The sequence below is a fragment of the Callospermophilus lateralis genome, chromosome 8 (assembly GCF_048772815.1).
Source record: "Callospermophilus lateralis isolate mCalLat2 chromosome 8, mCalLat2.hap1, whole genome shotgun sequence".
Lineage (NCBI taxonomy): Eukaryota > Metazoa > Chordata > Mammalia > Rodentia > Sciuridae > Callospermophilus > Callospermophilus lateralis.
The window spans coordinates 18,705,956-18,731,121 of NC_135312.1; the positions used below are offsets into that span (position 1 = coordinate 18,705,956).

The 25,166-nt window shown below is 48.8% G+C and overlaps 1 protein-coding gene across 1 annotated transcript; it reads right to left on the reverse strand.

Moving 5' to 3' along the window:
- Lgi2 (leucine rich repeat LGI family member 2) lies at positions 1-25,166 on the reverse strand. The gene is made up of 8 exons (XM_076864910.2): positions 24,967-25,166; positions 23,072-23,143; positions 21,437-21,508; positions 19,468-19,539; positions 14,114-14,185; positions 13,282-13,451; positions 7,384-7,548; positions 1-1,118 (listed from the first exon to the last, which is right to left on the reverse strand). Exons 1-8 carry the CDS (start codon positions 25,164-25,166, stop codon positions 301-303), a joined length of 1,641 nt encoding a protein of 546 aa, XP_076721025.2. The 3' UTR covers positions 1-300.

A 25,166-nucleotide genomic window follows, 5' to 3' on the forward strand; every position in this document is an offset into this window, starting at 1 on the left:
AAGAAAAAAAACCACATTACTTTCTAGATGGCAAGAGGAAATGCTGTACTCTCAGAAATTACAGGTTTTGAGATGTCTTTTTAAATGGTGGAATGGGCATCTCATGCGGTTAGCCAATAAATGCAATCCCTGATTAAAATGTGAGTCCTAAAAGTTGGAAAATTTCTAACTATTTCCCCAGTGCAATTGAGATTGCCATTTCAGAGCTCTGAGCCTGGCTTATTGTATTTTATTATTTCTTCCCGGTCCTCTCTTCTGAGGGCTAACGCTTCAAGTCTTTTAAACCCACCCGTCACCCCTTCACAAACTTAAGTCGACAATGATGTGTTCAAAAATCTTTGTTTTCCCTTTGAAACTGGATGCAAAAAAGAAATCCCTCCTGTCGGTGGAGACGGCGGTGAAGGAGCGAGGGGCCTGCACATAGATCTCCTTGAACTTTTTGAACAGCTGCTTCTCCTTATCCCACTGGTAGATCTGTGAGAAGGTGTAGTCGCTGCCCAGCGCCAGGTAGTGGTTCTCTTTAAAGGAGAAGGGCTGCAGGGTCATGGCCCCCCGGGAGGGGAGCGCCTGGATCTCCACGAACTGCTTGCTGTTCCACCTCATGACCCGGGAGTCCCCGATGAAGCGGGTGAGGGACAGGTAGAGCGTGTTCTGCATCCTGAAGCTCTTCACAGCCAGCACGTCCTCCATGTTGGGGATGTCACCGTGGGGGACGAACTTCTTGGAGCTTTTATTCCACTGGAGGATGATGGGGACCTGGGAGCGGCTGGACAGGATGAGGTGCGACTTGCCATCGATGTCCACGAACTCGGCGTCCGTGTCGCGGAACCACTCGTGCACCGACTGGTAGGAGTAGAAGCCCTTGCTGTTCCACTTGTACACGGTGGACAGGCCGGCCTTGGAGCTGTCCGCGATGATGAAGAACGTCTCCGCGTCGATCTGGAACAGCTCGATGTCGTTGGGCTTGGAGATGCGCGACACCTCTATGTCCTGGAACTTGACGAACTTGGTCCAGCTCTCGTCGTATTTGTAAATGTGGGAGCCGCCGAAGAGCTGGGCCACCACCACGAAGACCTGGTCCTCGATGAGGATGGCCTTGCAGCCCACGATGGACTGGCCTGCGCCCCAAGAGAGGGAGGGAGATGGACAGGTTAGCCTGGCACCTCCAGATGACCGCCGGGCCTGTGGACAGCCACTGTGGGAAGCAGCTTGACAGCACCCCCTGGGGCCTTACGCAGAATGACCACGGGACACCACAGTTCCTCCTCCTGACACGCACCCCAAGAATCAGAGCAAGTCCTCACAGGGAGCTGCAGCAAAAGCTATTGGTGTCCCCCACATTCCTGTGTTGGATCCTATCTCCAAGGTGATGGTGTTAGAAAGTGGGGTTTGGGGGAGGTGAGTAGCGCCCCCATAAAAGAGGCCCAGAGAACTTCTTCTGGCCTCCCACCATGTGAGGGTACAGCAATCGGACCTCCTGCTATGACACAGAATCTGCCAGGGCCTTTGTCCTGGATGCCTCAGCCTCCCAACTGTGACAAAAAAATTCCTGTTGAGCAGCCCCATCCCAGACACCCACGCTCACAGCGTCATTCTCCATGACAGCAGAAAAGCAGAAACAGCTCCAGTGTCCATGATGGATGAAGGGACAGACAAGGTGTGGCTGACACATACAATACTACTCAGCCCTAAAAAGGAGGGGAACTCGGACACATTCTACCACATGGACCTTGAAGACCAAGTGCTAAGTGAAACCAGCCAGGCATGAAAGGACAGATGCTGCCTGACTCCACATAGGAGGTGCTCAGAGCAGCTGTGACGAGGAGAGGGAGAGGGGAGAGTGGGCTGAGGAATCAAAGTCGCTGTTTGGTGGGTACAGGTGAAAAGAGTTCTAGGGATCACTGGAATGTATCTGACCCTATGAAATAAGTACACTAAAAGGGTTAAGATGGTAAATTTTATATTATGTGTATTTTGCCACAATTTAAAAAAAAAAAACTTTTTTTTTTTTTTTGGTACCAAGGAATGAACCCAAGGTAGCCTGACCACTGAGCCACACCCCCAGTCCTTCTTTTATGTTTTATTTTGAGATAAGGTCTCATGAAATCCTTAGGGCCTCACTAAGTTGCTGAGGCTGGCCTCGAACTTGCAATCAATCCTTCTGCCTCAGCTCCCCTGACGCCAGTTGCCGAAATCACCAGCATGTGCCACCAACTCAGAGTAAAAAAAAAAAGAATTTTTGAAAATCTTTTAAAAATGTGCCACCATGGAAATGGGCATGGGAGGTGGTTAGGGCCTGCCAGTCTGTAAAGGCAGGCATCCGACTCAGGAAATTCATTAGCACATGGGAGAAGTGTCTTGGTGTTAGTCAATAAATGTACGTTAATTAGCTTAATGGGACTAGTCCACAGTGAATGCGTATTTCCAAATATCTCATATGTGATGAATATTTACAATTTTTATCTGTCGATAAAAATATTTAAAATAAGTATATATTTAAATAATATTTAAATATATGTATATACATATACATATTCACATATATATACATATTTTATCCTTAAGAAGAAGAAGTCTTTCTCGACTGGCAGAGTGGGCAAGGGCACAGCTGCTCCCCTGGGTAGTAAGGCAGGGTGAAAAGCAGGGGTCAGCCCTCAAGGCAGACGTTCCCAGGGCTCTGGAAGCCATGCAGACTCTGGAGGGTTCTAGAAGACCAGGGAGGCGGTGGGTGTTAGACCTCAGCCTCCACAGCAGGTGGCCTTGGGTTCAAACCCCAGGCACGAGGCGGTAGGGTCCAACGCTGGGCCAGGGAACTCAGCTCTGGGGCTCCAGCCCTCACGGGTACACGAGAGGAAGGCAGCCGCGGAGCTGACCTTGAGAACTAGAGGCCAGCTCACCTGAGTGTTAGCACAGCAGGGCAGCGTGCAGGGGCCTCACAACTGGTACCATCTTCACCTCACACCAGGAGCAACCTTCTTGGTGGTCAAAAGACCCTACCCCCAGTGCTCGCCCACAGCGGGCACTGTGCAGACACCCGCAGAATGGGCAAGGTCCCCGGGATCAAGGTCAGGCGTTTGATGGAAAAGGGGGCCGTGCTCCACAGGAACTCTCCTCTCTGGGTCACACTCGCGGTCCTGTTCCCCACTGTACCTGGACCTCCCCACTTCCCCATCCGGAAGCTAACCAGCAAGAGGACCAACAAATCTCAAGGATTTCCCACCCTCCGTCTCATCATTCCATGAAGCTATTTCCTGGAAGGTGTGGTGATGGCCAGGCCCGTGGTTCATGACTGGGAGGCAGAGGCAGGAGGATCTCAAGTTTGAGGTCAGTCTCCGCAACTTAGAGAGACCCTCAATAACTTAGCAAGACCCTGTCTCAAAATAAATAGAAATAAAAGGGACTGGGGATAAAGCTCAGTGGTGAGTGCCCCGGCTTCAACCCCCAGTACCAAAAAAAAAAAAAAAAATTAAGTTCTTTCTTTCCCTTAATTTGCTAGGTAATTTGGACTCAGATGAATTTGGTCTGTAAATTATAAGGATTAATTACCCAACGTCTGTCCTGAGGATTAACTCTGAGGCAGACGGTGGGTAATAGAGTGGTATTTACTCTTCTCTTTCACTGTTCTACACTCCATCCAAGAGCCTGACCCCTTTTCTCTGCTTAAAACTAGGGCATTTTTTTTCTGAATAAAAAGTGTTAAATGTTCACCAAAACAAAATGTAAAAAATAATAATTAGTAGAACTAACAAAGTGGGTATTTACAACCAGGCACTACATTCTAAGCACTTTTGTGTGTATTTACTTATTTGATTTTCACAATTACCATCTGAGGAAGGTACAATTCTTGTCATCAACATCCCCATTTTACAAAGGATGAAACAGACAGTGAAGCTCACCAATTTACACAAAGTCACACAGCTAGTATGTCATGGAGTCTGGGGTTTCAGTCCAGTAGTCTGTGACTCCTAAGTACCAAAAGGCATGAAGAAGAAAATGAAAACCACTTGTACTACAAACATACAATGAGAATAACTTGATAGATTTCTTTAGTCCATACACAAATTCAAATATGCTTATTTTAAAATATTGGGATTTATATTACACACATACTTTCTAGAATCTACCTTTTTCTCTTGACTTCTCTGTTGTATGTAAACTTTCTACGATTTTTTAAAATACTACACAGTATTCCACGGCATGCATGCACCATATTTTATTTAGCTAATCCCCTGCTGTTGGACATAGCAGTTATTTCTAATTTTTCATTATTGTCAAATAACATGTTTCTTTTAACATATTGTTAAATAACTTGTTTTGGAACCATCTGGCAATGTTCATAAATACAGGAATTGCTGGGGCAAATATTGTGAATGTTTTTAAGGCTTTGGGGCTTCAACTGTCAAACTGTTCTCCAAAAGGTGCATCAATTTCCACCCTCCCAACACTGACAGTGCACACTCCTGTCTCCTTCTGAGTGGCCTGGCTGTGCAGGCCCCACTGCCCAGAGGAGTCCTAGAGGTCTGCCTGTCACAGCCAAGGGGACCCATGAGACAGTTTCTTGGAGAGGCTGCCTCAGAGTTCTGTAAACACTTTTAGTCTCTAAGGAGTTGTCAGTAGCAGCAGAGTGTGTGTGTGTGTGTGTGTGTGTGTGTGTGTGTGTGTGTAGGGAGAGAGATAACAGGTTGGAACACACATAGCTTCCGACACCACAAAGCAAACAAACCCCTAAACCAAAAGCAGGAGAGCTGAGATGTCGAAGAGACTGAGGAGCAGCAGACACTGGCGTGATCATGACCCTGGTTCCTCCCTCTCCTTGGGGACAGACAGCTGGAGCTACCCCATTGGCACAGAGGTTACCAGGAACCCAAAGGGGGAAGCGGGTACCCCTCTGAGTCCTTGGAGCCCACTCTTACAGACACAGACTGAGAAAATCCTGCCTAGCCCTTGCTGACTCAGGGATCACCCCATAGCCACCCAAAATGACATGAGGGGACCTGGTCTGAGGAGTGGGGGAGGGGGACATCCACATCCACCTTGATCCTGTGCCCCTGCGTGTCCACCTGTGCTGCAGGATCTTCCAGGCTCATTTCCAGCTACCAACAGTGATGCTCCCTCTCCCAGCCAGGGGATCTGCCCTGTCTGTCCCCACCCCTGCCCCACCTCCCTCAGGTGGTCCCGGCTGCTCCCTGTGCTGTGGACAGCCCTAGGGAGGCTTTAATTAAAGTAGACAGTTAGGGTCTGGGGTGGGGGGAAGAGGTCCTATTTTGTCCCCAGCTTGTTGTTGTGTCACTCCGTGCCGGGCACTGAGCTGTCACACACCCATTCCCCACGAATCCTAACCAGAGTCCCCGAGTCCAAACCCTGCTGAGCCCATTTTACAGATGAAAAGTCATCAAATGCCCATTTCATAGGTGAAAGGGTCCCTGCTGGTAGTAACCACAAACCAGCCTGATGTCAGAGCTCCCAAGTTCAACTACCACAGTGCTGTGACAAGAGGGTCCAGGAGGACCCAGCTCCCGAGGACTCGGGCTTGGAGACCAAGGTCTAGCCTGAGGTCTGGCCCCGGCCACGGCCACTCCAGGACACCGACACTCACCCACCACCCTGCAGCTCCGTCAGGCCCAGGTCCCCATGGCTGCCCCAGACCCGAGTCCCTATAGCAGCTCCTTGGGGAGTTGCTCTGCTTCCGCCTTTGAACCCTTTCCCCAGAGTGCAGAGCTTTGAAGTCTCTCTCTCCCCCCCAAACCCATCTGTCCATGTCTCTCCCTATCTCTTTCTCCTCCGTTATAATCTAAACTCCTCTAGGGCAGAGGTTTTCATCTCGCTTGGTCACAGCTGTGTCCCCAGCACCTACAACATGCCTGGCCCAGAGAAAGTACTCACGAAATGTTTGTGAGTAAATGAATGAAGGAAGAATGAATGAATTTGGGGATGCCACCATCTGCCACATGTCCCCAGGGTAGGGGGTGGGCAGTGCCGTCCCCTCCACCAACATCAGCTTGGGTCAGAGAAGGAATAGGGTGCCACGGGGCCAGGTCCCAGCCCTGTCCTTGAATGAACATGGAAGGACTTGATGTGTAGAATCCTCCCCATTCGCCAAGGACAGCCGCCGCAGAGGCACACCGACTTCCCAGCACCCAACAGGGCACCAGCGCTCACCACTAGTCAAACCCTCAGCTCTGAGGTCGATATCCCAGGTCTCTCTCGGAAAGAGGGCTTCGGTCCCTCCCTGTGGGCAGGCAGCCCAGGGCCACTGCGTAAGGGGCTGCTGTGAGTTGCCCAAGAGAGCAGCCAGGGGCCCTCCCAGGCTGCAGCAGCCCTGGGCCAGAGCAAAGCTTCAGGCTGCTCCTGCCTCCTGTCCTGGGGCAGGCGGAGAAAAGATCCGGCAGCCCGTTCATCCTTCCCCTCTCCCAAGTCCAGAAAAAGAGGGAAGCAGGAAACACTGGGCTTCGGAGGCTGCACCTGGGCTGCCCTGCGCTGAGCCTGCACCTCCAGCTGCTGCTCAGGAAGGGGAGCTCAGCACCCAGAGGCCAGATGGCCCAGCGACAGCAAGCGGCTCCTCTGAAATGCCATCCCCAGGCCCATGAGCAGTGCCTCCCCAGGGTGACACCGCTCTGGCCTCCTCACCTGCTGCAAGGCCACCGTGAGCGACCCCTAGGAGCCTCCCAACCCTGATGTTCTACCTCCTACACTCCGGCTGCACAGGTTAAAGGGAAAGCTGCTCTACACCCAACAGGGGCCTGGAGAGGAAGCCCTGTGGGGGTGGGGGGCACTGTTGGTAAAGTCAGCACCACATCAGACTGCACTTGATCGCGGAGAAGTTCCTGAAAGCCTTTTTTTTTTTTTTTTTTTTTTAAATTTCAATTGTATCCACTTATTTCAAAAGCAAGCAGACATTTTTTAGATCTAAAACCCTGGGATCCCATAACAGAAGCCTTAACTAAGCCAAATCCCAAAGGCCTGAGTTGAGCGATCTGTTGGTTCTTATTTTGTATGTTCCTATTAAAGGAGAGCAGTGTCGGAGGAAGGAGCTGGAGGGGGCGTGGGTGGGTGTGGGGCGTGTTAGTTAATTAGCTTCACAAGCTGGAGCTATTACGGAGCTGCTAAGAAGCTGGGCAGACAGGCTGCTACAGCAACACAGGTCCCGGGACCTGGGGGGACTTCTGCCACCACACAATGCTTTCTGCTTCCCACATGCAGCCCCGGCCCCTGCCCCCTGTTATCCGGCTCTCCACCTGTGGTCTCTGCTCTGTCCAATAACTGACCACACAGATAAGACACAGGAAGGACCAGGCTGGGCTGCCATGGTGCCACCTCCGACTGCGTTAGAGTGCCAAGTCCTCCCTCGACATGACTCAGGGGCCCAACTCAGCCACAACGCACCTGTGATATTGTCGTAGCTCCGGAAGTTCATCTCGATGTGGTCCCACTCCAGAACCATGCAGTTCTCCATGCTGGGCTGCGCGATGGCCACGTACACGTCGTTCTTGGAGTTGAACGTGTCCACCGACACCGACTGGTAGGGCAAAGTCTGGTGGACAACAAAATCTGGGGATGGGCATTAAAAAACAGTTCATGAGATCTGTAAACTCTCCCGTGGGATTCACCAACCGCCCAGGCCCTTCTCTCCTTCCCAACACGGGTTCCAGAGGCCTGGGGAGGAAGCAGGAGTGTGGGAGCCAAGCAACTCGTTCTGACGGCTTTTACTCTGGAGATTGCAGAGGACCATCAGCTTCTCATGCTGCTCCCTGTAAACAAACAGCCTCATGGGTTTGGCAAAAGATAACATGTTGAACAAAACTGGTGAGACCTGGCTTTCAACAAGCCAAGGCCGCGAGGAGGCTGCAGAGAGTCTTGAAGCTGTCATGCAGATTGCTCTGTGACCAGGGGGTGCTGTGGTCCACTCCAGCCCTCCCAGCACAGCCCTGCAGGAAAGCAGCCTGCTTCTGAGACTTACCACCTGGAGATCCCCGTGGTTGAACGCACCCCAACAGCGCCCCCACTGTTCAGAACTGACACTGCACTCCAGAGAGCAGGCGCCATCTGGAAACCAAACCAAGCCCTCCCCTGCCGTCCCAGAGGTTTCCCAGCCAAGGGGGAAGTGAAACTAAAGGCGCTATCCTGGGGTCTAGAGCCTGGCACACATTCTCCTGGTAGTTCATGGTGAGTCAAGGATCCCCGTCTGTGTGGCTACCTTGAGCTGCAGCTGACTTTCTGTATTATACCTGACTCGGGAGGGACATAGAATTGCCAAGGAACGGAGCAAGCATGCGCTTGGGAGCAAGGCTAGCTGGTGTGCAGAGTAGCTTCAGAAATGTAGAGGAGAAGGAGTCTGCTTCAGACACACACACACACTAATAAAGGTTGTAAAATAAAGTTTGAGCTACATTTTTGGTCAGAGGTGCTTTAGTGCGTGCCACTCTTTAATAACATGGGGCCATGATGGGTGCCAGCTAAGGAGAGTCATCCCTCGGAGGAAATCCTGGCGTTTCCCAGCCCCTTCTCACCCAGTGCTTAACCACCCCATTCCAGTGCCCTGTACTCTGCCAGGCCTTCCCTAAGCAGCCCAATCCATGAAACTCGCTGGGCTGACCCTAGGCACGATCATTTAAATCTTACTATTTACCATGACTTCAAATAACATCACAGTCCAGTCTGGAGATAAGGGAAAGAGCCTTGAACATTTTAGAGTGCCCAGAAAGGGTGAGCACCTGGCCTTGGCCACACAGCCAGATTGATGTGTCTCCTGAACCAAGGGCTCCCAGAACTGAGGCTTGGGTCCTACTCTGAGCCCCCCACAGCGCAAGCCCATGGCGGCCACTCAAGAAATAACCACCGATTAGGAAGCCTCATCAGAGATGTCACTCAAGAAAGGCACCAAAGGGCTGCTCAGTAGTGAGCAAAGGAGGAGCAGAGGAAGGAAAGGAGACAGCAGCAGCTGGGCAGGCTGAGGTGGGCGCCATGGACCAGGCACAGGAAGGGCAGGTGGAGGAAAGCGCCAGGGCTGAGGGGCGGGGCGATGGGCACCAGAAAGCACACTGGTCCTGAAGGCCCATGATCTGAAGCTACCGAAGACCCACATCACCCCCAGGTCTCATGCACAACATGGGGCAAGGCCATGGACCTCCCAGGGGCAACGGCGGGATAGATCAGGCCATGTGGTAGAAATGCCTATCTTAGCGCCCCACACCTTAATAAATGCGTTCCTGAGGTCCAAGACGAGAGAGCAAGCTTCCAAGGCAGACCTAGCCCAAGAGAGGCAGTGTCCACTTTAATGACAACTAAAGTAAGATGCTGGTGCTGAGCCGCCACCTCCTTGCAGAATGACCTTGAACAAATGGCTCAACCCATCCCTGCCTCAGTTTTCTGGATTGCCCTGCCCTTACCTAGCACAAAGTGAACTTCAACAAGTTAACTTGAAGAAGTGCCCCCCCAACTCTGGATGCACAGTGGATGCATGATAAACTCTTTTCCACTTAATGAGGGTGGGAGTGGTCAAGGCCCATCGTAAAGACTACCGCAGAGCGCATGCGGCCAAGGACGGTGCCGGTGCAGGAAAGAGGGAGGTGGGAGGTGGGCCGCATCCCTGGGAACCAAGAGGGAGCTGCCTCCGCAGCCCGACAGGCAGGAGGTGATGGACAGTGGAGGGACGAGTGACCCTAGTGGACAGGGCAGCTCCCACCCCAGCAGCAAGACAGACTGGGCTTCAGAGTCTACTCTGCTCAAGGTTAGCTGTGTGACCTTGAGCAAGAAGATGGAGCCTCAGGTTCCTCACGGTAAAATGAGAGGACGCCAACTTGCCAAGGCTGCTCCCGAGCTTTCTAGACGCAACCACCGCAGCACCTGGATGCTGCTGGAAGATGGAGGGAAGAGTCCCAGGCCCCGCCCCGCCCACTCCTAAAGATCATAGTGCAGTTCCATCAAAGGCTAAGATCAGAGCCACCCCTGCTGGCACCAGCAAAGCCAGCGCAGGAGCCACCAAGCCTGGTTGACCTCACAGGTTTTGCTGGCTTCTGTGTTCACGCATAGATAAATGAAAGAGAGGTATGTGGTGCTCAGGGTGCGCCTTTTCTGGGGGACATAAAAGGATTCCAAATGCAGCGAGTTCTTTTAATTACAGCCGGGACGGCTGTAAACTCCTCTGCTCGTCTCAGGTTGCAGCGGGCTCACCGGAGCCTGCCAGAGGTTCTAAACACTCCCTTGATGGCCATAACTCACCTCCGCCTTCCCATTAGTCTCCCAACTGCGCTCTCAGTTCTCAGAAACAGGAGCATTGGCTTTTAAATGCAGGCTGTTTAAAGTGCAGACCAGAAAAGTTTCCATTTTTATTGAAGAATCCCAGGATGAAAAGAGGCAGCCAGGAGAGCGAGCATTCTCCAGATCTACCCTTTAGCAGCCCCGGTTCCATTTATTTTTCCAAAACAGTGGTTTCCTCATATTTTCTCTATATTAACCGGCACAACACAGGCTGTTAAGTCCCTTGAATGACAAAGCTACTTCTCAGTAGAAGACACCAGCAGCAGCCCGGCCATAAAAGGAGAAGACAGAAGGCAGAGAGAGAGGAAAGGGCAAAGGAAGCTCGTGGATGTGTGTACCTCTGTGCGCATCAGAGCCGCGGCCGGGAAGCATTCAAATATCTTCTCCCACCTCCATCTTAATTTACCTTTCCCAAGCTGCAAAGCAGAGTTCTTGTGGAGGCAACTCAAAGAACACACATCCTGACATGACATCAATTCAGGGGTGTTGAAATATTAATGGCACTCTCGGCCATTCACACTGGATTAAGTTCAGGATGTCAGTGGGTCTCTGACAATTTAGGCCTTTCTCCCCCTGGAAAATCAACAGATTTGTACGAGGCTATTTATAGCACTGGCAGAAAATAAATTATACATGATGCTGAGCCTACGGGGAGAGAAAGTGCACATTAATGCACTATTTCTCTTTGCGTTTTCATCAGCCCCCAAATGGGGAAGCTCCTAGGACAATTAGGATGCAAAGTTCACTCCCTCTAAGGAATTGAGTGGATTATCCACCTAACAAGGGCCATCAGAGTAGGTAACAGGGATTTTTGAGTAGTTAGAAATAGACTTGAAGGGAGGCTTTGGAAGAACTGTGATTAATCGGAAGAGCTGGAGCACCCAGTGGTGGCTGCCTTGTGTTAATTAGTCCCCTTTGCCAAGAAACAGAGCCGTAATGGTGCCTTCCTCTTTCTGGGCCAAATGGGGAGATCTACTAGAGGACATTGTCTCCTTTCCTGAAAAGCTGAGCTAAGAGGAAAACAAGGCTCTGGGAAATCTGCTTCTTCCCCAACCTCCAGCAAGGAGACAGCAGCCATACCCTGAGCTGCCCATGGGCTTTGATTCTTCCATCCGTCCTTGTTTGCTCCCCAGCCTTTGATGAAGCACCAGAGACCCGGGCTTGAGCTGAGCAGAAAGCAGGAACCCCAAACCTCCACAATTCACTCAACTCCTTCCTGTATCGCAGAGACTACATTTGGGGACAGTTTACACTTTGTGGTGCCACCTTTTCCAGATGGGAGAAACCGTAAGAGCTAATGTGTCCTTGAGTCTCAAAAACACAGCAAAGATAGCACTGTCCTCTCTCTTTCCCAGAAAGCCCTATTCTGGCTCTGCAAAGCGGGACAGGAAACTTGCAAAGACAAATACACACAAGACAGACACGGCCCTTCAGGGGTAGGGGTCTCGCGCTGCCCCTCGGGTTCTGTTTCAGGACCTGGCAGCCTTGGTTCCAAACCATCTCCTTTCCAATAATCATTCTCAGTACCTGGGTCATTTTTATAACCATCTAGATGGTCCTAAAGTCAGAAATCGTGTTTTCTTGGATGAATGAATCCCTACTCCTAAGGTCCTCTGTGGTCCACGTCAATCCTCTCAGAAACTGGCCAGTTTTCCCCCACGAGGGCCAGTTCAGTAAGAACAGAACAATGGGAGATGCTACCTTCACCTTGGGAATTAGAGAAACCCCTGAAAAACTAGACAAGAGGCAGAAAGGAGCCCCAGCGAGCTCTGGTTTAGCATTTCATACTAACTGATCTCAAAGGCCACCTTTTGGTGCAAATGTCATTGACTATGACCTCTGATTTATTGTCCTGGCCCCACAGTACAATAAATAACCTCTTAGTGGCCTCAGCTGACTAGAGGGCACCTGCCAATTACACAGCTGAATAAGTCCCCAGTCAATGATGAAGGACAGGGCACTCCCATGAGACTTCAGGCTTTCAATCAAAAAGAGAGAACTTGTAGGGCCCCTTATTTACAAACAAAGTCATCAAGAAAGAATTTTCACTTTGTGGAATTTTGTTTATCTGTGGGGAGGGTGTTGGCAGGTTCTGGCCTCAAGATGATATTTTCTTCATGGAATTTGGGTGTCTTTTGAGTTTCTGCAACTATTTTCTGAGTTCTCATTCCTGCTGCCTCTGCTGACATGCCTAGGGGCTTTGTAGATACCAACTCTCAGCCTGAATGTTTATTTTTACAAACATCTAGAAAGCAGGTTTCATGCTGTGGATTGATCCTCTCTCCTTTAAAAACTGGCTTTAGAAGCGGTAGAAACTGTGCCTGCGCCTTTCATATGGAGATGCTCACCTGCTCTCTGCCTGCTGTGACAGTTGAGCCAGTTGGTATTTTAATTCTATTCTATAACCTGAAAAATGTTTAAACCAACACCCTGAGGCCAGGCCTAGAAAAACAAAACTGAACTTTACATTTTTCTCTCAATGATTTTGTTTCTTTTGATAACTTATATTATTTTTCTTTGGATAACTTACATTTTCTTCTTTGCTACTTATTATAATATACCTCGTGAGCTCTTCTTACTTGGAACTACAAGAGCATTTTATAGATTTAGAAGTCTGGTATTCAACTTCCAATAAACATTGTCTCAGTGAATCAGGAGAAAGCTAAAGACAAAATAATTCAGGTGTGTGACTGATTTCCCATGAAACAAGAGACAGACTTGAAAGATGTTCTTATGCCAAACTCCTGAGTTTATATTTTGATCTTAAAAGAGAAAGAAAGAAAACTTTAGAGAACTTTGAATTTTGTAAAGAATCAAAATGAAAGCGCAGTTAACAAGAATCCTTCCAAACAGTTGAGAAAGTTTGCCCACCACGTGGTCTCATTTCTTATAGAATGCTGGAACTTTCTCTAGCTTTGGTAGGAAACCTCTACATTCTCATTTCCCGGCACCCTGTTGACAACCTACAAGGAAAACGAAGGGCTTGTTCTAAATGTCCACCTTTGGCAAGGCAGGCGCTGGTACCTGTGGTTGTGCACTCGTAGTCGAAGCTGGCCACCTCGTTCAGCTTCTTCTCCTGGTATTCTGGTGGACCAGAGCACAGCACGTCGGAGACGGTGGAATTGGTCATCTTCAACCACAGATACAACCACTTGGCTTTGCAGTCACATTCAAATTTATTACCCCTTAAATCCCTGGAAAAAAAGGAGAGAGAGAGAGAGAGAGAGAGAGAGACCGACTTGATATGCTTTGGTAGTGATGTAGGTGTATAACAGCCTGACATATTTTAAACTCCTTAAACATAGAATTTTTTAAAAGGGCATTTCATGCTTCCTATCTCTTCTGTTTATCATTGTCCTTATTTAGTGCTTCTTGGGGCATGATTCTAGCTGTATAATATACAGACAGTTCCCAGAAATGGCATGTCAACTTTCCTCCAACCCTCTTGAAATTGTCACCATGTGGAAATGGGGGAGGGACAATAGAAGGACACCCACAATGTAGGTTCCCCAAAACAAAACAGGTTGTTATAGGAAGATAGCTTAAGATCCTATCAAACCATGTTCAGGAAGACGTGACGAACACCACACGATAAAGCAGATGGACTCGCTGTTTGGGAGAGTGGGGTCCTCCCGTCCAGCAGGCCTAACTTACCATTGGCCTAATGGTACCATGTCTACCATCAAATGGCAAAATCCAGCACAGGGCAAACCGCACATGGTTTCCCAGGACGTGCTACTTGCTATCAATTGTTAACGACAACGTAAAAGAAATGCAGCAAGAAGCAGAGGTGTTGGAAGATACGATTAACCCGGACCCCGTGACAAGTGTACACAGACTTAATCTCATTACTTACAGTTCAATCAGAGAGTCTAAGTCACTGAAGACGTCCCTTGGTAGCGCTTTAATGTGGTTATTGGCCAAAGAACTAGAAACAGAGAGTCACATTATGATGTGGTTATCATCTGCACGCCCTGACACTCTGAAGTCCCTGTAAATATAGCTAATGACTTAAATAGCTCTCGACCTCCTCATCACAGTGTGGCTTAATTCCTGGCCTTGATCATCAGCACTGGGAGAAAGACATGAGCTCACTTACACAAAGAAAACGTTGTAGATGTCTGATTACCAGGGAAGCCTTTTTGTGTATGTTATTTATTATTAGTACTGGGAATTGAACCCAGGGTCACTTAGCCACTAAGCCACATCCCCCAGCCCTTTTTTGTACTTTATTTAGACACAGGGCCTTGCTAAGTTGCTAAGGCTGGCTTTGAACTAATGATCCTCCTGCCTCAGCCTCTTGAGCCATTAGGATTACAGGCGTGCACCACCGCACCCAGCTTGTGTTTGCTTTTAAAATAAGAATTTATAAAGCTGTTTAGGCACATCTGTTAAACTTCAGATGGCTTTCTGTTTCCTGGAAAAAGTCCCTTTGATGGTGTGCAGGACTGTCCCTGCTCACCTACGAGAGCACAACTCACACTGCTCAGATCCAGCCACATGGCCTCCACGAGATTCCCCCAGCAGCCTCCAGGGCTGGGCACCTGTGGGCCTGTCGGGGCCACTCTTCCCCCGACATAGACACAGCTCAGTCTGCCTCCTGAGGTCTGCACTCAACTCTTCCACCCTCCCTGACCTCGGTACATCTCTCTTCCCAACTCTGTTGATCTTCATTGAAAGATTCTCATTGGCACGCTCCATATTTTAATTATCTGTTTTAATTATTAGTTTATTGGCCATATACCCTCCCCATACAGAAGCAGCATGAACACAGAGATGATTGTCTGTCCCTAGCTATATTCCCAGTTCCTAGAACATTGCCCAGCACATGGTGGATTCTCAATAAATTCTTTGTTGAATGAATGAATTAAGCACCCAAGTGACGGTGATGACAGAAGATGGATATAGTCTGGCCCCAGGAGGTTCCCTAATAGTCCACCTAAGTGAACTCTATCACTTGTGACTCTACGAAGAACCCAATGTATACTCTCTTACATAAAGACTCTCAGCTGTATCACTCAAGAATAGTATAATAAAAACTCAGTGAGTCATAATGTTTAGGGAATGACTGGTAATGGCAATTTCATTTTCTCGTTAACAAAGATTGAGGAGAAGCTGTTGTGCATGCTTGTCCTTAGTGTTGAAGATCTTCCCAAGATGCCCTGGTCTATGCCCCACCTCCAGAAGTAGACCCACGTGGAAACATGAACTCCTGAGGATTCAGGATCCTGCAATGCCCTGCCACCATCTTGCTGAAGGTGGACATCCATTATACAGGGCTGTCAAAGGAAAGATGCTGGGAATCCAAACGCTGTCCATCAAGTCTGGTTTTGCCAACCCCCATGTGCTTGTGGGAGTCAGCTAAGAAACTGATGCCTACTTTTGTGTTCTCTTATTAATTCAAGAACAAATGACAAAACATAATTAATAGACAAATATAGCTGAAATAAGTTGTTCATAGCATCCTAAGGACCCATCCCACCAAGATGACTAAAGACATGTTGTTTCTTCTTAGAGTCAGTTAGCTTGGCGAACTCAAAAGATGTGCCCATTGTGTTTTTGTTTGGGTTTGGTTTGCTTAGGGTTTTTTTTTTTTTAATCATTCTTTTTTTGGGGGGTAGGTACCAGGGATTGAACTTAGGGACACTCAACCACTGAGCCACATCCCCATCCCTATTTTGTATTTTATTTAGAGACAGGGTCTCACGGAGTTGCTTAGTTCCTTGCTTTTGCTGAGGCTGGCTTAGAACTCATGATTCTCCTGCCTCTGCCTCCTGAGCCTCTGGGATTATAGGAGGAGATTTGTAGTTTCTAAATTGCACCCCTTCCCATCCATGTAACCACAAACGGATTAAAATCCAGTTGCAGGTTACTATTTTACATTTTTTTTTCTAAATGCTTTATATTTTGAAATGCATTGGGAAAGAGGCTGTAGATGTGATCAGACTGAACCCAGTGTAGAAGTAGCTTTTTGAACTTTAAAAAAGGGGGTGTTTTGATTTTTTATGGTGGATGATGGCTTTTTCTGGAAAGCAAACTAAAAAAGGGTTTTGACTAATTAAAGGTTAACTATTGAGCTGAAAATTTTGGCTGACAGAAAGTTTGCATCGAAGGGATAAGAACATATGGAATACTAAAGCCACAGAAAGTGCGTTCAGCGATCGTTCCAAGAATGCAATTTAGAGCTCCGAAAGCAGAATTATTTAGAGGGTCATCCACCCCACTCACACTAAGTGCTTAACATCTCCCTCCCTACTTCATTTTGACTACAAATTCATGGCACTTACTTCATTTCTGAAACTATTTAACAGCTCTCTGTCCCTCGGGCTTTACAGGACTGCTGAAAACCAATGTCCTAGATTTTAGTTACAGATTGGCGTGGCTTCTCAATGCTCTGAAACCTGATCTGTGTTTCTTTACATGTGAATGTGCATCTGAAGGTGCTGGGGGGAAAATATCAGGTCTCTAATTTAAACAGGCCAATTTCAAGCCACATTGTCCCGGGCGCAGCAGTGAACTTCAGAGGTGGTGTCTTCTCTTCATTAGAGGTTTAAATAAAAACGGAAGGAGGGGGACCAGCTCATTCATTAAACACTGTACTAAATGCGTTTATTTCTAAATACATCTGCTAGCCTAGAGGAGCAACTTTAAAGTCATAGATTTCCTGAAAGTAGAGGACACCCTAAAAAAATCCAGCTCTGTAGGAAATCCATTGCTCAACCAATGAATCACAAAATGTTTCCTACAGGATCTGCCCTGAACTGGACTCTGAGGGCTTGTGGAAAGTGTGCAAGGGCTTTGTCCTCAGGGGGCTTCCTCCCTTGCTGGGGAGCCAGGACCAGCATCATGAAACCTCAGCCAGGGTGGCTGGGGTAGTGTGTGTGTGTGTGTGTGTGTGTGTGTGTGTGTGTGTGTAGCCAGCAGAAAGGGGGACAAAGGAGATCAGGAAGCGCTTCATGGGGGAAGCGTTTGGACTTGATTTAGACTTTGAGGGAGAAGGCGTTTCTAGGAAATTGAGGACAGAAGAAGTAGCATCGCAGGCACGGGGAAGGGCGTGAGGGAAAGCCCTGTCATTAGATGAGCGGGGGTGTGCGGGGGCACATGGAGAGCCTGGTTTTCTCAGGATGTCCAGGGTACTGAGGCTGGAGAGCTAGAGGGGGGCCTGGGGATTTCCCCCTCCCAGCTGAGATGAGCCTGCTTCCCCTCCAATGCATCTAGAATACTCTGGGCCCACTTGGAGGTTTCCCTCATTCTTTCTGAATTTGCACTCTCTGGATGTCTTCTGGAGAAGGAGGTATGTCTTGTAAGCGTGCACATAGGATAACACATGAAATAATTCACAGGCATGCACACGCAAACAGGCATGCACACACATATCAATGTCCACGTACCCACAGGTGCACAAGCACAGAGATAGCAAATCCACACCCAGGACCTGCCAGGGTATGTACGCCCCCCCCAGAGGGAGGAACGGTAGCCAATTGGACAAATGAAGTGGCCATCTGGACTAAGTCAGTCACACAGGCTTGCTTAAAAACAAAGCCCCTCAGTCCTGACTTCTGGGAGCCAGGCTTGCCCTCTCCAGACACCGCAGCTGTCCGGTTAGAAACCCCGTCTGGACACCCAATCTTCCAAGGCTATCTAGCAGTCCGTGGAGAAATCGAGACTTAATGAGTGGAAGGCAGGTACCACGTTCATTGACGATGGTGTTGAGGTCCACCGTACCTCGAGCGTTCCCCATGAGGAATGGGCTGGGTGCCACCAGTGTCATCACCTGCGGCAACCCTACGAAGTCAGCACGATCACCCTCTTATTAAGAAAAGGAACATGAATCAGTGATGGCCTTGAGATCTGAGCCCAAGTCTATGGAACACCAAGCCCATAATCTTGCCTCTACAAGACCGTAGGGATCTGGCGTCTAGACTGAATCGGAAACAAGTCAAGGCTTTTGTAGGAAGAAAAGGAAACCTGGAGGCAGAATGTCAAAGAGGACCTGCGCTCTCCAGCATGGCCGGGTGGATCCAGGTGTCCTGTCTCTCACCATCACAACCCACCTCCCTGCTCCAGAAACCCCCTGTGGAGTTCTGCCTGGTAGCCCTCCAAACACAGGGCTCCCTGTGCCCAAGACAGGTCACTCCCCCCGGCCCCCCCGGCCAGCATCGGGGCTTGATGTGATGGTTGTCTCGAAGACCATTATCTGTCAGGGTCACACCCAAAGGTACTGCCCTCCCTGCCCAATGTCCACACCCAAAGCCCTTCAGATTTCCCAGTGCTGATGAGACCTGTCATCTTCCTCAGACACAAAATATCAAGCGTGCCAACGGAACCTGGCTCCTGCCTAATAAATCACCCTCACCAAGACAAGGACTATCTTTGCATTTTCATAAATACAGCCACTACTTTTTTCTAGTTTTATAAATTTGCTCAATGTGTGTACTTGCTTCATTTTGATATGCCAATTCAAATCAATTTAATATTTTTTTTTTGTCTCCAGAAAGCTATTAAGGAATCCGAGAGCTTAGCTGAACCCGCAGATTAATCCAACATAAAAGAAAAAGTGATTTGCATTCAAATGAGAAGAACCGTGAAGATGTCTCTGTTCTGCTTGGTCCCAATTCTGATCACATATTTAAATTTCTTTTTCTTTTTTTTTTTTTTTTAGTTAGAGGTGGACACAATACCTTTATTTTATTTTTATGTGGTGCTGAGGATCGAACCCAGTGCCTCACGCATGCTAGGCAAACACTCTACCCTCTGAGCCACAACTCCAGCGCCCTGATCCCGTCTCTGACATTCTGTAAGGAGTTATTTATGCCTCAGTTCTCAAATCTGTACAAGGGGGACTCACAGATTATACAGAAGAGAGAGGAGAAGGCTCATAGGCCCCCAGCCCTGTACTGACACCAGGTAGGTGCAGGACGCATGTTAGCCCCCTTGCCGTTTCCTCCACCCAGCCGCGAGGCCCCTCACAGCTCAGGGCTCCTCACTTCACGTGACCCCAACTGCGACGCAGGGGATGGAGAAGGTAATTAAGCCAAGTGTTGGTAACCCCAAAGAGCAAGGTCTGCTCCATAGCAGAAAACCTGGGCAGCCGGGAGGTGAGTCCCCTTTGGGGGACGTGCAGTACGGAGCTATGGAGGCAGAGACACACGCCAGGGCCAGTCCTACTCCACACATTAAAGAACAGGTGACATTTGCTACAGGACTTACAGGTGGGTCAGATCCCGGAGGCCGCGGAAGGCATTTCTTGAAATGGTTTCTATTTTGTTCCCTTCGATGAACCTAGGGGAGGAAAGTCGCATAATTCAACTGAATTTCCTCTTCTGAAAATGTCTAAAAAAGTGATTCTGGTATGATTTGGGAGTAAAATCTAGAAGCATTCATGAATCATCACATCTCTGAAGACTAAGTTAGCCGCAGCAAAGTCCACGAGGGAGCAAGGCACAGGAGCGTTGTTTGCACTCCCTCCTTCCGGACAGCACTTCAAACTCAGAGTTGGGATGGGGTAGGGAGTGCATGGGACAAAGGCAAGAAATGCTCATCTCTGCTTCCAGACATGCCCCCAGCCAGCTCAGCTCTGCTTGCATTTCACAGTGCCTGGCTACCGCTCTTCTGATAATATCACAGTCCCTTGAGGAGACTCCAGTGTTCTACATGGTGCTATTAAAGTTTTTGAGGAGGGAAAGTTCCATTAAGCTTGTTTCCCAGCAACTGTGAGCTCCTTAGGTCCCACCCTCCAAGCAAATGGGTGACAAGGCAGGAATCCTTTCCAGATCTGTGCCACGAGGAATAGGGAATATGCTGAAGAAGAACCAGGGCTGGCTTTCTCTATCTGTGCTAAAATGGTGCAGGACTTGCTCATAGAATCTTGCAACCACCGCATTGGTGGTGCTTTAAACTCTGTGGGGAAGACAGGGCGTGAGTGTACTGTGACGACTCCCTAGGGCCACAGAGAACTAAGTTTTAGTTTATGGCTTTGCATTACGTCAATTGTCAGGGGGCCTTTGATGAGACGGTCCAAGAAAGAGGCTTTGCTAGATCTGTGAACGGGTTCTTGATCCTCACACTGAGAACTTTCTGATGCCTTAAAAAAATAAAAAATAAAAAAAAAGAATCTGGGGTCTCTCTAGTAATAGTCTACAGCATAAACTGACAAGCTCACTTCCTCCCCAGTGACCTGGCCACTGAGATGAACTATCTGCTGGGAAAACTCACAGCTTCCCCTTTGTACCTCCCTCTCCGAGTGTGTGCCTGCAGAGAGGCTGGCTGGAGCTAGCACTGGGGTTGGCTGGAATTAGCAACGGGGTCCTGCCGTTCTTTCCATATCACGTACAAGCCAGAGTACCGCATGATCACAGCATCCAAATCACATCTACTCTGGGGGAAGCATTCCTCATTCCCCAAGACCCCAGGTCAACAGAAAGTTTCCCTATACCCAGATGTGTCTAGAATTCCAACATCTACTGTTGACATCAAATAAGAAAGCCTCAAAAATCCCTCTGAGTGCTAAGTGAGGAAATCCTATCTGATGGCAGGATTAGCTTTATGACAGATTTACGGAATACCAGAGTGAAAGAATTTAGGGGGAAAAAGACATGGTGTCCTGGTGTAGAAACCAGAACAAGGCAAAGCTTGTTGCTAGGAAAAATAAAAATAAGAACTACACATCCAGAGAGCGGGAAATCACCTTTTTTTCTCATAGAGGGGAAAAGAAAATACAACTCAGCAGAATCCACAGGAAATACTGCGGAATACGGGACGTGGAAGAGCTGGATAAAGAATAGAGTTGTACCCCCAAATAGGGAAACTTTGTTTAAAAATAAGTAACCCTCAGAACCCTTCAGCCCTATTTCTAACTGATCAGCAAATCCACGCCTGGTTATGAGAGGTAAAAATATCCAACGCAGTTTCCAATTTTGCTTACTCCACCACAAATTAAATGTCACCAGAGAATGAATGAAATGTCTTTCCCTCTTTGTTTGCTTCCCCGCTCTTTGTCTCAGCCTCCTCCTGGCCCAGTGTGTTTAGAAGCAAGGAAACTCTCAAAGTCAGTGCAGAAAAGAAAATAGGGTTTACTTCACTTGCAGACCCAGCAGAGACGCTGTCCTAGCTTAGGACACAATCCAGCAAGCCACCAAGAGACAGAGCACTCTGGGAGCAGACAAATCACCACACTTACAGGTATTCCAAATGGAAAAGTCCAGCAAATGCATCGTCACGGATCACGGTGAATGAGTTAGAATTCAGCAGTCTGAAAATAAGACAGATATCAAGGCAGAGATGCAATGCCTGAACCACATGATACAGCCCTTTCTGTTTCTTTTGCTGTGTTCTGATTTGTAGGCAAACCTGGGCTGTTCTCAGCCCAAGAGCAGCCCATTAGGTCCCCAGCCTCATTTCCACACTACTGATACAGGTGATAGGGAGTGGGTTCCTTTTGGCCAGATTTTCTGGTCATTTCCAATACTCTACACCTCTCACTCCTGGGTTTCTCAGTAAATATGAGCTGATCATTCTAAGGTGAGGCACAGCTGAACAGCTAGGGAATGCTTTATAATACACCAGAAACCATGGAATCATAGACCTAGAAGGATCTCATCCAACTTTATTTTTAGAGAAATCCAAACCCAAAGAAGTTTAGTGGTTTAACCAAAGTCACACAGTTGGGGGTGGGGAGAAGTCCCTTCTACTACATTATACATTCCCATGAAAAATGTCAGAAAAGTTTAAGAAGTCTTCAGAAGACTCTTCATCATTATATAGTTTTCTATTTGGTAAAAGTCTATATAGTCTATAGTAATCACTTAAAATACCTAAATTTATATTTATACTCCTACCATGGTAGAGAAAGTTCATTCTAATATCATTACAATTCTAAGAGAATTCAGCTTTTAAAGCATAGTGTTGTAAGCAGACACATAACACTTCAAGAAAAAGTATCCGCAGTCCGTTTATTTAGGAGGAGGAATGATCTACATTTCTGTATATCTTTCTGTAGCTCATTGCTTGCTTTAGTTTACAATCTCATCTCAAATTTAAGAAATTAATATGATGAAGAGAATGAGCTGTGTACTTGACTTTTTATGGCAATGATCTGCTTTGGAAAACTGCTTTCTGGACATTTGTCTTCACTAACAAACATTAGCTGACCTGGGTTATGGGTACTGCACGTCACTTATCACAGTGACCGGGGCATTGCTCACCAAGAAGTGCTGGGACGAAGAGTAGTTATGAGTGAGGTCTTTGAGTTTTGGGTTAGAATCTGTGATTTTTTTTTTTTTTTTTTTTTTTTTTTTGGCAAGTTACTTAATTCTCTGACCTCAGCTTCCTCATCTGTCAAACGGGAAAATCAAAATATCCTCTTCAGAGAGATGCTGTGTTCATGAGATATAATGAAGCACATAAATGCATGCTACGGTGCTTGCCTGTTTAATGGATAAACTAGAAATGCTCCTATTTCCAGGGTAATATTAAGATCTTAAAAAGTAAGTCTCTTTTAAAGTGAGATGTTTGGGGAACACTTCATTCTGGTCATGACTGATGTAATCACCTGCCCAGTTGCTGAATCTGGAAGTCGAATCTATAACAAAGTCCTGGAAGACAGCATGGACCAAAGTCGGGAGAGGACCTGGAGCAAGGGGCCTTGATACTTTGTTGAAGACACCCCGGGGCCAGTGCATCCCAAGAGGCAGCCACCATTCATTCAGGGAGCTAGGGGACTTCAGGAAGGACTGACACCAAAGAGGCAGAGACCACCCTTCAAGGACCACACTTCAGGGAACCCCATTTTGCAAAGAGAACTTTCCATACTTACAGCAGCTGCAGGGAAGGCAGATGGGAAAACATTCGGTCCTTGATTTCTGAAAAAGTTCCATTTACTAAGCTCCTACAGGCAAAAAAAGAACAAAAGAAGGCCTGGGTTTCTTTCAGGAAGTGCGGGAGGGGTGGGCAATCCGCCTGACCCTTCACCTGCACTTCAAACCCTTCCTCTCAATGAGGCTTACCACAGGAGGCCATCAGCTTCCCCGGGGTAGGAACAGGAAGAGCGGGGCCTCTTGCCAATGCATCTGATCAATAGGAAAACTAGTCTGGATACTAGACACCTGCACCATCGGTCTGGCTTCCTTTAGAGACATTAGCTCAGCCAGCTCCAATCAATCCCCGGGCTTCCTTTGCTTAACTACAGGAGGCCCCGGCTGCAAATGGATAATTACTTCACCTCTGCCCAAGATTCTGTGTGTGCAGACACAAAGTTAATGTTGGCCCACGAAACTCTGGGGTAGAATTAAGCATTCCCCTTGGGAGCATGTCTTTGAAAGACACTCAGAGCACTTCTGATTAAATGCACCGTGAAAGCCTTGAGGGAAAACTCAAAAGACACCTGAACTTGACTGTGCGGGGGAGGCAATGCCATCTGCCAGATGAAACGGTCAACTCGGGGGCAAGAAGCTTGGCTCTAGTTCTGCCCCCAGGTTCCCTTCCCTTCCTGGCCACAGCAGGACCTCAATACTTTATTTCCGTTAACATGCAGATCAATTAAGCAGCTGCTGGTTTAAAGGATTTAACAAGGGGAATTCTAATTTCTGGAATCCTCCATGTCACCTGACTTGGCAACAGTAAGAATCAAACAAGCCTTCTGTTCTTCCAGCCACACTCTCCTGCTCCGAGGTCCAGGCCCGGGTCTGGCCTTGGACAAAGGCAGGGGAATGTTGTACATGAGCAAGCACAGTAACGTCACTCTCAGGACTCCCTCTTTACAACCCAGGGGGCACCCCAGCACCTGGGCCTGCAACAAGGCAGACGTCCTGGCAGTAGATGTGGCCCAACAGCCCTTCCACAGCCATTAGGACGGCTAGTCATTGGACCTGAGTGGCTGTAGGACCCAAGTTGAAAGCCTCTCTTGGCAGGGGAACAAGCAGTGCAAAGCCCTTCCTAGTCATCCACTCCAGAGCTGGAAAAGCAGACAACACAATGTGGGGGGGAGGAAGGGCAAGAAGACCCTTGGACTTCAAACAAGAACTGGGCTGACTTCCTGCCCTTGACACTGAGCTGGACAACCCACATGGCGGGGTTTCGCCAAGATTTCCGAGCCCCCTCTTGAGGCCACGTGGGGTGGCCTCCACTTCCAGAGGCTGCATGCCTTCCCAGGCTCTTCTCAACCTGCAGTGTGGAGGGAGGAGGAGGCCACAGTGCCAACCTCAGCCCCACTGTGAGGTGGGGCAGCCAGGCTCACTGAGTCTTAGTTTGCACCCCATCCAGTCGGCTTCTGCTGCTCCTCTGGCAACCACACACCCACCACCCCACAAGCACAAACACAGCCTGTCAAAGTTTAACGCTGCAACCCAGAATCACAAGTGGACGCCAAACGCCGACCCTCAGGCTCCGCTCCACAGACCCTACCTCTCCATGGGCCCCAATCCTTCACTGTCACCAGATCCCCCAGGTGGGACTGATGCAGGTGGACCGCGGGCCACACTTTGAGAGATACTGTCACGGGGACCTGACTGGGTTTCCAGACTCTAGAGCTCAGGGTCCCTCCATCCTCCTGGGAACCGAGACTCCACCCACGTCCCTAGAGCGCCCGCACCCAAATGCCAAAACAGGGACTGGTGAGAGGGGTCCGGCGCGCTGCCCCAGCGCCAGAGGCAACTCCCTGGCGGCGGCGGGCACAGGGTGGGGCGGGGTGGGGGCTGGAGGGGTCCCACTCACAGGGAGCTGATGTCGCCCGGCACGATCCTGGGCACCCAGGAAGAGCCCACGCAGATGATGGACTCCTTGGTACAGCTGCAAGTGGCGGGGCAGCGCGCCAGCCGCCTCACCTGCGCGCTCCGCGGGATCAGGCACGCGGCGCCCAGCAGCAGCAGCAGCAGCAGCCCCAGCGCCCCGCCGCCGCCTCTCCGCAGCGCCAT